General features: G+C 40.8%; 1 protein-coding gene across 1 annotated transcript; it reads right to left on the bottom strand.

Annotated features, from left to right (window-relative positions):
• Positions 1–6,764: 6,764 nt before the first annotated feature.
• Positions 6,765–11,929, bottom strand: LOC115171573 (tumor necrosis factor ligand superfamily member 14). The gene is made up of 4 exons (XM_029728541.1): positions 11,304–11,929; positions 10,269–10,302; positions 10,030–10,116; positions 6,765–9,829 (listed from the first exon to the last, which is right to left on the bottom strand). The coding sequence occupies exons 1-4, from the start codon at positions 11,502–11,504 to the stop codon at positions 9,435–9,437; spliced, it is 717 nt and encodes a 238-aa protein (XP_029584401.1). The 5' UTR covers positions 11,505–11,929; the 3' UTR covers positions 6,765–9,434.
• Between the last annotated feature and the right edge of the window lie 1,166 nt (positions 11,930–13,095).

The following is a 13,095-nucleotide window of genomic DNA, read 5'->3' as shown; positions in this document are numbered from 1 at the left end:
CGTGGTGGTCCATCATCCTATCAAGACACTTTGTGTTAGTGTTTCCTTTATTTTGACAGTTACCTGTAGTTTCAAGTGAAATGTTCAAAGTTGGGGACCCCCCCCCCACACAAAAACACATTTTTTTTATTTTTAATTGTCACATTCACAGGATAGGTGCAGTGAAATGTGTTGTTTTACAAGGTCAGCCCAAATAGTACAGCGCCCCTGAAACATATTAGGGTTAAGTACCTAAATATGCAATCAATGTGCATTAGTTACTTCTTTGTCCATATTTAACAAAATACATATATTTTACTGTACATATTAACTCAAATGGAATATGTGCCAACACAAATTGGATACAACGATCCAGTCTCTGTTTCGTTCCATATAGAATAAGATGCTGTTGTATTGGAAGGAGACACCAGGGAGCAGTGTTTAGCTTTAAGTAGGACCACATTAATTCTCTGGGGTCTCACAACATTTCTCACTGACATTACACACCACAAGACCTTTCTCAACCCAGGTATATCCAAAGGTTGTAGGAAACACATGAGCCATAAAACTAACGAACAAATGTGAACGTTTTGCCTTTTCAAACTGCTATAGGCCTATTGTATAGATATTCCTTCATAAATGTTCCACTTCATGGTTGGTTGATGACTTCAAATGAAATGGCTGCTACAGGCCTACATTTTCAACATGCTTATCTGAGCCATTAAGGACAGGATAAGTAGTCAAGAACAAGAACTGGAAAATCCAACTGCATCTCATACAGTCATCTCTGTCTTTCCATCTCTACCACAGAGTTACAGGGCATGGTTAGACCACTGAAGGTTGAAGATGGGGTGATGACTCAAGTATGGACACAGTCGTACACCTGTACACTGTAACATTATGACATGTCTCAACATGCTGTTTAAATCTGAGGCCTAAGTCAGTATGTGTCCCAAATCACACCCTATTTCCTATATATAGTGCACTATTTTTGACCAGAGCCCTATGGTCAAAAGTAGTGCACTATATAGGGAATGTGAAGCCATTTGGGACTTTATGTTCACAGAATTAGACATTGTTATGATTGAAATTAGACCTGTAGAAACACCAGCCAAATTCATACCAGAACAGTGACACAAGTGTGTTTGATTAAACAAACATTTGGATCATTGTAGAGATGATTACTGAGTGGGATGGGTTCAATATCATATTAGCTGCTCATCTAACCCCCTTCACATGCAACCTACTTGGTTTGTAAATGTACTTGTCCCCAGTACATGGGTTGGAAACTTCCAGAGAGAGAAAGGCCATGAATCAGCGAAACAACAGATATACTGAGCTGCTTGCATCGCCCCCAGCCAGCACCCAGAGCCCCCACCTCCACTTCCTCTTCAGTTTACTAATATACAACACACGCCTGCACCGGGGGAGACCTCAAAGAGCTGCTTCTTAGAATAGGACAGAGGTGAGAGGAAAGAGCAAGACAAAGACAAAGATGTTCTCAGGATTACAAAAATAAAGCTTCACTAGTAGGTGTGAGTGTGTGTGAATGAGTGATTGAATGTTTTGTTTGAACATATACAGTACCAGTCAAAAGTTTGAACACACCTTCTCATTCAAGGGTTTTTCTTTATATGTACTATTTTCTACATTGTAGAATAATAGTGAAGACATCAAAACTATGAAGTAACACATGGAATCATGTAGTAACCAAAATAGTGTTAAACAAATCAAAATATATTTTATATTTGAGATTCTTCAAAGTAGCCACCCTTTGCCTTGATGACAGCTTTGCACACTCTTGGGATTCTCTCAACCAGCTCCATGAGGTAGTCACCTGGATTGCATTTCAATTAACAGGTGTGCCTTGTTAAAAGTTAATTTGTGGAATTTCTTTCCTTCTTAATGTGTTTGAGCCAATCAGTTGTGTTGTGACAAGGTAGTGTTGGTATACAGAATATAGTCCTATTTGGTATAAGACCAGTCCATATTATGGCAAGTACAGTTCAAACAAGCAAAGAGAAACAACAGTCAACTCAAATCGGATTTGTCACATGCGTCGAATACAACAGAAATGCTTACTTACAAGCCCTTAACCAACAATGCTTATAGAAGTTTTAAGAAAAAAATTGATAAAAGTAACAAATAATTAAACAGCAGCAATAAAATAGTAATAGCAAGGCCATATACAGGGGATACTGGTACAGAGTCAATGTGCGCGGGCACCGGTTAGTAGAGGTAATTGAGGTAATATGTACATGTAGGTAAAGTTAAAGTGACCGTGCATAGATAATAAACAGAGATGAGCAGCAGCGTAGAAGAGAGGTCTGGGTAGCCCTTTGATTAGCTGTTCAGGAGTCTTATGGCTCAGGGGTAGAAGCTGTTAACCTGTTGGGGATAGGGGGCAGTATTTGCACGGCCGGATAAAAAACGTACCCGATTTAATCTGGTTACTACTCCTGCCCAGTAACTAGAATATGCATATAATTGTTTGATTTGGATAGAAAACACCTTAAAGTTCCTAAAACTGTTTGAATGGTGTCTGTGAGTATAACAGAACTCATTTGGCAGGCCAAAACCTGAGAAGATTCCAAACAGGAAGCGCTCTCTCTGACCATTTCATGGCCTTCTTGATAATCTCTAACCAAAACAGGGGATCTCTGGCATGACGTGACATTTTCTAACGCTCCCATAGGCTCTCAGAAGGCGCCAGAAAGCTGAATGGTGGCTTTGCAGGCCATGGCTGAAAAACATTAGCGCATTTTGTAAGTGGTCGATCTGAGGACAATGAGACTGGAGGCGCGTGCCCGAGCTGACACCATGTTTACTTTCTCTCTCTTTGAACGAAAACAACCACTCCCGGTCGGAATATTATCGCTTTTTTACGAGAAAAATGGCATAAAAATTTATTTTAAACAGCGGTTGACATGCTTCGAAGTACGGTAATGGAATATTTAGAATTTCTTTGTCACGAAACATGTCGGGCGCGTCACCCTTATTTACCCTTCGGATAGTGTCTTGAACGCACGAACAAAACGCCGCTATTTGCATATAACTATGGATTATTTGGGACCAAACCAACATTTGGTATTGAAGTAGAAGTCCTGGGAGTGCATTCTGACGAAGAACACCAAAGGTAATCAAACTTTTCTAATAGTAAATCGGAGTTTGGTGAGTACCACACTTTGTGGGTGTCAAAATAGCTAGCCTGTGATGGCTGGGCTATCTACTCAGAATATTGCAAAATGTGCTTTCACCGAAAAGCTATTTTAAAATCGGACATAGCGAGTGCATAAAGGAGTTCTGTATCTATAATTCTTCAAATAATTGTTATGTTTTTTGTGAACGTTTATCGTGAGTAATTTAGTAAATTCACCGGAAGTGTTCGGTGGGAATGCTAGTCACATGCTAGTCACATGCTAATGTAAAAAGCTGTTTTTTTTATATAAATATGAACTTGATTGAACAAAACATGCATGTATTGTATAACATAATGTCCTAGGATTGTCATCTGATGAAGATCATCAAAGGTTAGTGCTGCATTTAGCCGTGGTTTGGGTTTATGTGACATTATATGCTAGCTTGAAAAATGGGTGTCTGATTATTTCTGGCTGGGTACTCTGCTGACATAATCTAATGTTTTGCTTTCGTTGTAAAGCCTTTTTGAAATCGGACAGTGTGGTTAGATTAACGAGAGTCTTGTCTTTAAAATGCTGTAAAATAGTCATATGTTTGAGAAATTGAAGTAATAGCATTTCTAAGGTATTTGAATAACGCGCCACGGGATTCCACTGGCTGTTGAGTAGGTGGGATGCAAGCATGACTAGGGTGGCTGGAGTCTTTGACGATTTTTAAGGCCTTCCTCTGACACCGCCTGGTATAGAGGTCCTGGATGGCAGGAAGCTTGGCCCCCAGTGATGTATTGGGACTTACGCAATACTCTCTGTAGTGCCTTGAGGTCGGAGGCCGAGCAGTTGCCATACCAGGCAATGATTCAACCAGTCAGGATGCTCTCAATGGTGCAGCTGTAGAACCTTTTGAGGATCTTTACAGTCTCCTGAGGGGGAATAGGCTTTGTCGTGCCCTCTTCACGACTGTCTTAGTGTGTTTGGACCATGATAGTTTGTTGGTGATGTGGACACCAAGGAACTTGAAGCTCTCAACCTGCTCCACTGCAGCCCTATCGATGAGAATGGGGGCAAGCTCGGTCCTCATTTTCCTGTAGTCCACAATCATCTCCTTTGTCTTGATCACATTGAGGGAGAGGTTGTTGTCCTGGCACCACACGGCCAGGTCTCTGACCTCCTCCTTATAGGCTGTCTCATCGTTGTTGGTGATCAGGCCTACCACTGTTGTGTCATCGGCAAACTTGATGATGGTGTTGGAGTCGTGCCTGGTCATGAGTGAACAGGGAGTACAGGAGGGGACTGAGTAAGCACCCCTGAGGGGCCCCCGTGTTGAGGATCAGCGTGACGGATGTGTTGTTACCTACCCTTACCCCGTGTGGGAGGCTCGTCAGGAAGTCCAGGATCCAGTTGCAGAGGGAGGTGTTAAGTCCCAGGGTTCTTAGCTTAGTGATGAGCTTTGAGAGCGCTATGGCGTTGAATGCTGAGCTGTAGTCAATTAATAGCATTCTCACATAGGTGTTCCTTTTGTCCTGGTGGGAAAGGGCAGTGTGGAGTGCAATAGAGATTGTATCATCTGTAGATCTGTTGGGGCGGTATGCAAATTGTAGTGGTTTCTGGGATGATGGGGTTGATGTGAGCCATGACCAGCCTTTAAAAGCACTTCATTGCTCCAGACGTGAGTTCTACGGGCCAGTAGTCATTTACTCAGGTTACCTTAGTGTTCTTGGGCACAGGGACTATGGTGGTCTGCTTGAAACATGTTGGTATTACAGACTCAGTCAGGGACAGGATGAAAATGTCAGTGAAGACATTTGCCAGTTGGTCAGCGCATGCTCGCAGTACACGTACTGGTAAACCGTCTGGCCCTGCGGCCTTGTACATCGGGTACGGAGAGCGTGATCACACAGTCGTCCAGAACAGCTGATGCTTCAGTGTTACTTGCCACGAAGCGAGCATAGAAGTAAATTAGCTTGTCTGGTAGGCTCATGTCACTGGGCAGCTCACGGCTGTGCTTCCCTTTGTAGTATGTAATAGTTACTTTAAGACAATCCAGAAAATGTCAAGAACTTTGAAAGTTTCTTCAAGTGCAGTCACAAAAACCATCAAGCGCTATGATGAGACTGGCTCTCATGAGGACCCCCACAGGAGAGGAAAACCCAGAGTAACCTCTGCTGCAGAGGATAAGTTCATTAGAGTTACCGGCCTCAGAAATCTGCAATTAACTGCACCTCAGATTGCAGCCCAAATAAATGCTTCACAGAGTTCAAGTAACAGACACATCTCAACATCAACTGTTCAGAGGAGACTGCGTGAATCAGGCCTTAATGGTCGAATTGCTACAAAGAAAAAGGACACAAATAAGAAGAAGTGCCTTGCTTGGGCCAAAAAACATGCGCAATGGACATTAGACCGGTGGAAATGTGTCTTTCTGAGATTGTTTTTGGTTGTTCCAATCACAGGTGAACGGATAATCTCCGGATGTGTGGTTCCCATCGTGAAGCATGGAGGAGGAGGTGTGGGGTGCTTTGCTGGTGACTCTGTCTGTCATTTATTTAGAATTCAAGGCACCCTTAAGCTGCATGGATACCACAGTATTCTGCAGCAATATGCCATCCCATCTGGTTTGCGCTTAATGGGACTATCATTTGTCTTTCAACAGGACAATGACACAACACACCTCCAGGGTGTGTAAGGGCTATTTTACCAAGAAGGAGAGTGATCGAGTGCTGCATCAGATGACCTGGCCTCCACAATCACCTGGGATGATTTGGACTGTCGGAAAAGCATTCCAGGTGAAGCTGGTTGAAAGAATGCCAAGAGTGTGCAAAGCTGTCATCAAGGCAAAGGGTGGCTACTTTGAAGAATCTCAAATTGATTTGTTTAACACTTTTTTGGTCACTAAATTATTATTATGTGTTTATTATTATGTGTTTTTTCATAGTTTTGATGTCTTCACTATTGTTCTCCAATGTAGAAAATGTACAAATGAGCCCTGCAGAACGGTAATAGAATACACACATCCAATACGAAATGCAGAGGCGGTTAGGAAAGACATTGGAAATGCATTTTGTTACGTGTTTTCAATCAATGAGGTCAGATACTTTTGGTAGGGAAGTAATATCAAAGTTGTGATCAAATGTGGTTAGCATTGCTCTAAAACCTGCACAGTGCAGTCTTATCACCTCTGTCACCAGTAAACAAGTTAATCAGGTCAGGGAAACAAGATAATAATCTCTATGCGAACACAGGTCACATACTATCATATACTCAGGTCACATACCTTACTCTTATCTGTTACTGTTGATTTGAGACCTCTGAGGTATTTTTCCTTAATGTCAGTAAAATGGAGCAGAAACGTAAAGACACTGTATAAGGGGGGATTATATGCTTCACTGTAATGCAGGGGGTTGGTGGGGATGGGGGGACGGTGAAAAGAGAAGTGGTTTTCACCTCGTGTGGTCGCAGGCTGACTGTCTAAAATGCAACTGAGTGGGTGCAGCATCCGCTGCTACTGAAGCCACGCTCTAGACTCAATTCCAGCACAGAAGCCCTTTAGTTACATGATGACTCTGTATGTCTGTTTGTGATTACATGCCTGCGTGCATATACTTTTGTGGATCAATTAAAGTAACAAATAATGCTCACACAGAATCGTAAGAAAGATAAAAAATGTAACTTTTATTTATTTGAATATTTGCAGGATAGAATATACAAAATACACAGTATGTTTTACAGCTATAGCCTACTGCTTGCATAGCGTTGGTGTCAAAGAAGATTAAAAAAAAACATATATTATTTTTATTTCTCACTATATATGGAAGTTGATAAGTCGTGTTTATCAGAATATGGAGGACAATGACTACTTTACATTTGTATAAAATGTTAAATAAATATAAAACCTTTTCCTTGAATATCAGGTATTCTTAAATCGTTTCAATAATGTGGAATATATCTACTTGTCTCTATTTCGAATGATCTTAATATCTAAATATTTTTCTCTATGTCTATATTATGTATTTCCTTATACTATTATGGATATATTATTTTTGAATCAGGTCAATATAACAAACAAGTAAGAGTATAAAGAGCTGATGTCTGTAAATATGCATTGAACCCTAGCATACAGAGGTAATATTCATACAGTACTTTTGTTCTTGTTCTTGAGGGCGGACTATCAACATAATATGTTACCTCCTGACCAAAACCCCCATCAATAACAACAACACTACTTACAAAAGAGAACTAACACTGAGTGAATACAAACATCCCTAATAATGTTAACTCCAGAATATTCAGCACTTTCACCACCAAAACTGATTAAAAAAAAATGGTTTTATTCTACAAAAGCTAAATCAATCAATTTATCCGATTTTATGATTTACCTTAGCAACAGGGCCGGATTAATGCAGGGGTTTACCGGGGCTGAAACATCTGTGTCCAGGCCCATTGGGGGCCCAAGAGGCAGCAATTATATTTTTTGAAATAAATGTTTAATTATTAAGGAAATATATACTGTATATAGTATATGTTTTATATATATATATATATATATATATATATATATATTATATGTAGTATATATTATATCTGTAGCATATATTTTATACTTTTTCACTACAACCGCCAATCACAGGAGGACTCAGGACCCTACTCTCAATGAGTCCAGCTGCTGCTGCCTGCTGCTGCCTGCTGCTGCCTGCTGCTGCCTGCTGCTGCCTGCTGCCGCTCTGCTAATCATTAAGTGGGGGTAGGAGAGGAGGTAGGGAGTCCCCTGTCTTGATTGGGTAATTGATTAATAAAAAAATATAAACAATAACTGCATAACAAATAAATAGGACTAGTCAATTGCGTGAGTCAAGGACTGGGCCCAAGAGGCAAAAAATAATAATATTTTTTATTTTATATATATATTTTTTTATCCAACCACAGGCGCCCGCTCTCAATGTTCAAAATACACCAGAGAGCATAATTTAGCCGCAGAGGATAAATCGTTTATAAAAAATAACTGTGAATGAAGTTTTATCACAAGCACATACAGATATCTTCCAAAATGAAGGAAACACCAACAAAAAGTGTCTTAAAAGGGTGCTGCGCCACCATGAGCTGCCAGAACAGCTTCCATGCTCCTTGGCATAGATTATACATGTGGCTCTAAACCATGCCAGGAAAATGCACCCCACACCATAACTTACGGTATCCCTTGTATCCCTTGTTTACTCATGTGTTTCCTTTATTTTGGCAGTTACTGGTATACCTACAGTCAGGAAGGTCATGCGCCCCAAATAGGCTACAGCTTGTTGCTTTTTGGCCATAGATATATACTCCATTAAAGTGTTTTGTAACCTCTTACCCTGGCAATTTGACTGTTAAACTCATGGGTACACCAGCAATGGATGCCAGTTCTGACTTGAATGGGAACTGCCATCTATGGATTGTACTTCTATGGTTGGGAAGCGGCTGTCAGTTTGCAGATTTCAAAATAAAATTGTGGGAAAAACGCACAGTTTGGAAAGCAAATGCCTACTGGTGAAAAGAGAAGACTAATCTGTCTTTAGAACCAATTAAAAAAAATTCTTAACAACTCCCAATTTTTAGCTAACAGCAGCACTGTTTTTCAAAGTAGCTCATCTTGAGATAGGCTATTGCCACAGCTAGTGCATCAGCCCTCACCGTGAGAAGCCTATGGCTTCATCTTCATCATTAGGTGAATCAGTGTGCCACTCGACATTTTATTTAGTAACCTACTGTAACCTATGATATACAGTATATACTGTATATATATATATATATATTGCCTCCTAATACTGTACAATCCGTGTGTCGCTTCATTGGCCTGGGCTATTGTTTGTTTGAATTCAAGACCAGATTGATCTCAGTTTGTCAGTGTCAGAGTAGCCAGTCATTTCAGTCAGTTATGTGGTAATAAAAAGATTCAACTAATGTCTTTAGGTCATGTAAATGACGTAGAACTGCATGAAATGCGTTTTTTTAAATGCGGATTCTTTTACGACCCTGCTAAAAAAAATCCCCATGTGCGGAAATCCTAAAAACGCCTCTGCTCAACTGTAGCCTAGTGTATGGCACATGGCAAACGTTATTATGGCTTTATTATAAAGGGGCTTTTTCTTCAACAGTAAATTTTCCACGCATCGAATTGCATCTTGATGCAAGGATTTGTTTAAAGAAAATGATGGTGTGCCGGGAAGGGGGAAGGCCCTGCGTAGCAATATTACATGTAAATTGGCCTACAGTATTATTATGCCTTAAACCAATGATAATCAGCCAGCTATCTAAAAAAAAGTATCTTCATCATCAACCCCAGGCTTATTATATCATATAGATACCAAACACGTTCTCTGTGGAAGAGTGTATCCGAACTTGAGTGCTATTTTTCACTTTGACAAAGATGGAGTCATCTTCAAAGAAGTGGAACACCCCTCCCAGGTAGCTGTTTGATGTGGACATCATTTTCCCAGACTTGGGGTAATATCTCCTGGACTTAAGGAGTTCAATGTCCTTCCTAAGGTACCGTGGAGTAGTTCTGCAGACCGAGTGTGTGAATGCAACATTGACCTCACTGAAGAAGATCTTAGAGTAGACGTAGTAGTAGCCTTCCTTCTGGATGACAAGCTTGCCATCTTTATACTCCATTTCATGGAGGAGCGGTTCTGTCTGCATATCCCATACCATGACTCCATCTCCATGGAGTGCTTGAGGTCCAGCTGGAGAACAAATACAGGACAATATGTGGGGAAAGTTTTCTGTCATATGAGCTCATTTTAAGTTATCTTCATGTACTATTTCAAACAGCATACTATCTGATGTACTACTACATACTTCTATTTCACCCTCTTCTGTCATGACCAAATATTAATATAAAGGATTGTGTGTAGTTGCAATGGCCTGGTGATAATGGTCTTACCTGTCAGATGTGCAACAGGTTTTGAAGGCAACACAATAGGGTTTGGTCTTGAAGTTGGGGGAACCTCCTTTGGAATGTCCTCATGGTCTGTTTTGGGAACAAAGTTTATGTTGAAGTGATGTGCATTTTAGAAAGTGAATGATTCAGAAATGCATTTATCAAATGTGTACAAAATACTCAGTCGAAATCTTCTTGTCACAGTGTTTGAACAAGAGAAGGAGATATAGTCTGGGACATACCTTGGATACTCATACCAGCTGACCCTGACTCCGCCTGCAGTTGAGAATAGAGATATCATCATAGTGAACAGAGAGGTTTGTGGTAATACAGTACAGGCATGTGTGAGAATGTTCATTTGTTCATATTTAAGTGGTTCTTTGGGCCTTCAGCAATGTGACCTTTACATTTTATTAGATGATACGCAGGAAAGATAAACAGAACTGCTTATGGTTTCTGGCAATTAAGCAAAGTAGATCACCCATCCCATCACAGACCAACCCACCCCTGTCTTCCCCTGTCAGTACATGTGCATGCAGCGAGACTAGGTTAGCTCTATCCTCTTCCAATAAACCTCCGCACCCTTGCCACCAGATTGGGTCAGGGGAAATGATGTCACATGAAGCTCAACATAACCACAAACACCTGACCAACGAACCATTTCTGTGGAACACGGAATGCTGGACCCTGCTCCAGCAAGGTACGTCACGGAACATTCATATTATCCGAAATGATGCCCAATTCTGAGATACTTCTCCATCTCAACTGTTGCCAAATGTACAACAATGAATAAAACTGTTTAATGCGTATATCAAGGGGAATCCCAACTCAAACTTTGGACAGAAACTGCTGACCATAACAGAACTTGACTATGTTGTCATGAGACCTGTTTGTACGTAAAGCAAAATTGACATGAGAAAAAAGCTACATCGTGGTGAATAATGCCCTGGTAACTCGGAAGTTAGCATTTGTTTCTTTTTTTTGTGAGAGAGAAAGAACACATCAACTAATGACAATGAAAATGTATTCACTTTCATTTTGGAATGAAAGAAAGATGTTTCTGAGAATAGTGTACACGTTGTGGGGTTGAGAGCAAGACAGAGATTGGGGAAAATAAAACAGTGAGAGATGAAAGAACACAGTATAGAATACATAGTGGTTACTAGATTTATGTAGTGAGAGAGAGAGAGATGTGTGAAGAGAGACTCTCAGGTGTTGAGGGAGACGGAACAGAGATGCAGACGGGTAGACAGCCACCTCATGGTAATAATACTCACAGATCCCTGGTTGGAGTAGAGGTGGTAGATGAAGCAGGCCTCTATGGCCAAGCCACACAAAGCCAGACCAACCAGCAAGAACAGCAGGATTTGGGCCACACCACCCCGACCAGGAGGTCTCGGTTTGGGGGGCAGCGGTGGGTAGGCTGCATGGCTATCCACCATGAACACGGAGGGGTACGGGACACCACCCTCAGCCATGATCTCGCCAATCAGAGATTATAAGGAACTGAAAAAGGATCCTCCAAGAGGAAGTCAAGTAGTATCCGAGTGAGGTCCACGCACCAGGGGTCCCGACACACAACGAGAGACACAGAGAGATTTTTTCCCAGAGCAAGACCAAGCACTAGTGTGGGTTGTACAGTATGACTCCTCAGGTCGTCTTGTCAGCAGACAAGACCAGATACAAAGTAGTGGAAGAAAAAAATCCTTCACAGAAACGACCACCTCCCCAAAGAGCAGTCACAGAAAGAAAAACTTGTCTTAACCAAAATAAATCTTGACAGAGAGAGAACGGTTACCTCTGGTGTAGAGTTTCAATCAGTCAGATAGAGCAAGGCAAATGCAAATGAGCATCTTATAGAGTGGCCATGCACTGAGTATGATCACCTCCCCACTACACTACATACACCCTCCTACTCTAGCCTACTACAGCATACATGGAGTTACGCAATAATTTGTCTCTCTGTTCATACTTCCTCTTACTTCCTCACTCTCATGATGAGTATCTGATCTGGTAGAGAGTGGTCTGCTGTCTACTCTACCAGCAAAAACAATAAAATCATGATAAGACCAATATATTCATGTTCCTTCACAGTGCAGCTTCTTGTAAAAAAACAACATATGGTTCATTGTATTGTTATTCTTGTGTTGTTAAGACTTTTCATGGTATTTTTTTTACCACATGCTTGTCAAGATCATGCTTTGCCCTCCCTGACATTGGAAGGTTTGGAGTTCGATCCCCGGTCAAGTCATACCAAAGACTGGAAAAATGCGTCTCTGCTTGGCACTTGGAGATGGTTTGGGGTTTACTTTGTCAGGAAGTGGATAAAAGGTACACAGCAGGGGTGTCTATATTTAGCTTCAGCATGCTCTCTAAGGTATGTTCTAAAAGTAATGATCAATTATTTTACTTTTCAATCACCCACTAGTGAAATAAATCTACAACTAAATCTATATTCATAGTCACATTCAGATGTAGGATCAGCACCCTTTCCAAACCCCCTTAGCTATCAGGCTGGGGCAGTACAAATCTGAGATCAGTGGCAAAGAGTAAACCTCATCCAAACTAATAAGAGCACATTGCAATAACAATGTAAAGCTTTTCCTTGGTCATAGCACCACCCACAGCCTCTCTGACCATAATGTACACTTCTAAAAAAACATTCTGTATGTGATATAACTAAAACGTACAACAAGTTCTCCTTAAAAATGGCATGTACACGACATATGCTGTATGTGTGTACATATTTTTGTATGTTTACTACTGGGTATGCTGTGTATGCTATTGTGTATGTGTGTTTTGATCTAGACAACTTTTATGTGATGTGTATGTTTTTATTGATTCTATGGAACCCAGGACCCCTTGGAAAACTGTGAAAATTGTTTCTGATTGGACAATTCTGGCAAATTCTTTTTAATTAAATGAGTGCCCAGTGAGCAAAATGACGTTGGAAAGAAGTTGAAAATACATAATTACGGACGTTGAAGTCACGTTCATTTTCAGTCCTAAGTGAAAGTTGAAAATGTATTTTACGGACATTGATAACAATGTGGTTAGTCCAGACAGGAC

Source organism: Salmo trutta, chromosome 32 (genome assembly GCF_901001165.1).
Source record: "Salmo trutta chromosome 32, fSalTru1.1, whole genome shotgun sequence".
Lineage (NCBI taxonomy): Eukaryota > Metazoa > Chordata > Actinopteri > Salmoniformes > Salmonidae > Salmo > Salmo trutta.
Note: the sequence above shows the minus strand (reverse complement) of the source record. Positions and strands in the feature narration are given on the sequence as shown.

What these genes read in the sequence shown, in the direction of transcription:
- LOC115171573 (XM_029728541.1), bottom strand. Translation starts at nt 11,504, where the DNA reads ATGGCTGAGGGTGGTGTCCCGTACCCCTCCGTGTTCATGGTGGATAGC. An exon ending in TCTACTCCAACCAGGGATCT is followed by an intron (nt 10,303 to 11,303) that starts GTGAGTATTATT and finishes TCTCAACTGCAG; the next exon opens with GCGGAGTCAGGGTCAGCTGG. An exon ending in ACCTGTTGCACATCTGACAG is followed by an intron (nt 9,830 to 10,029) that starts GTAAGACCATTA and finishes TTTGTTCTCCAG; the next exon opens with CTGGACCTCAAGCACTCCAT.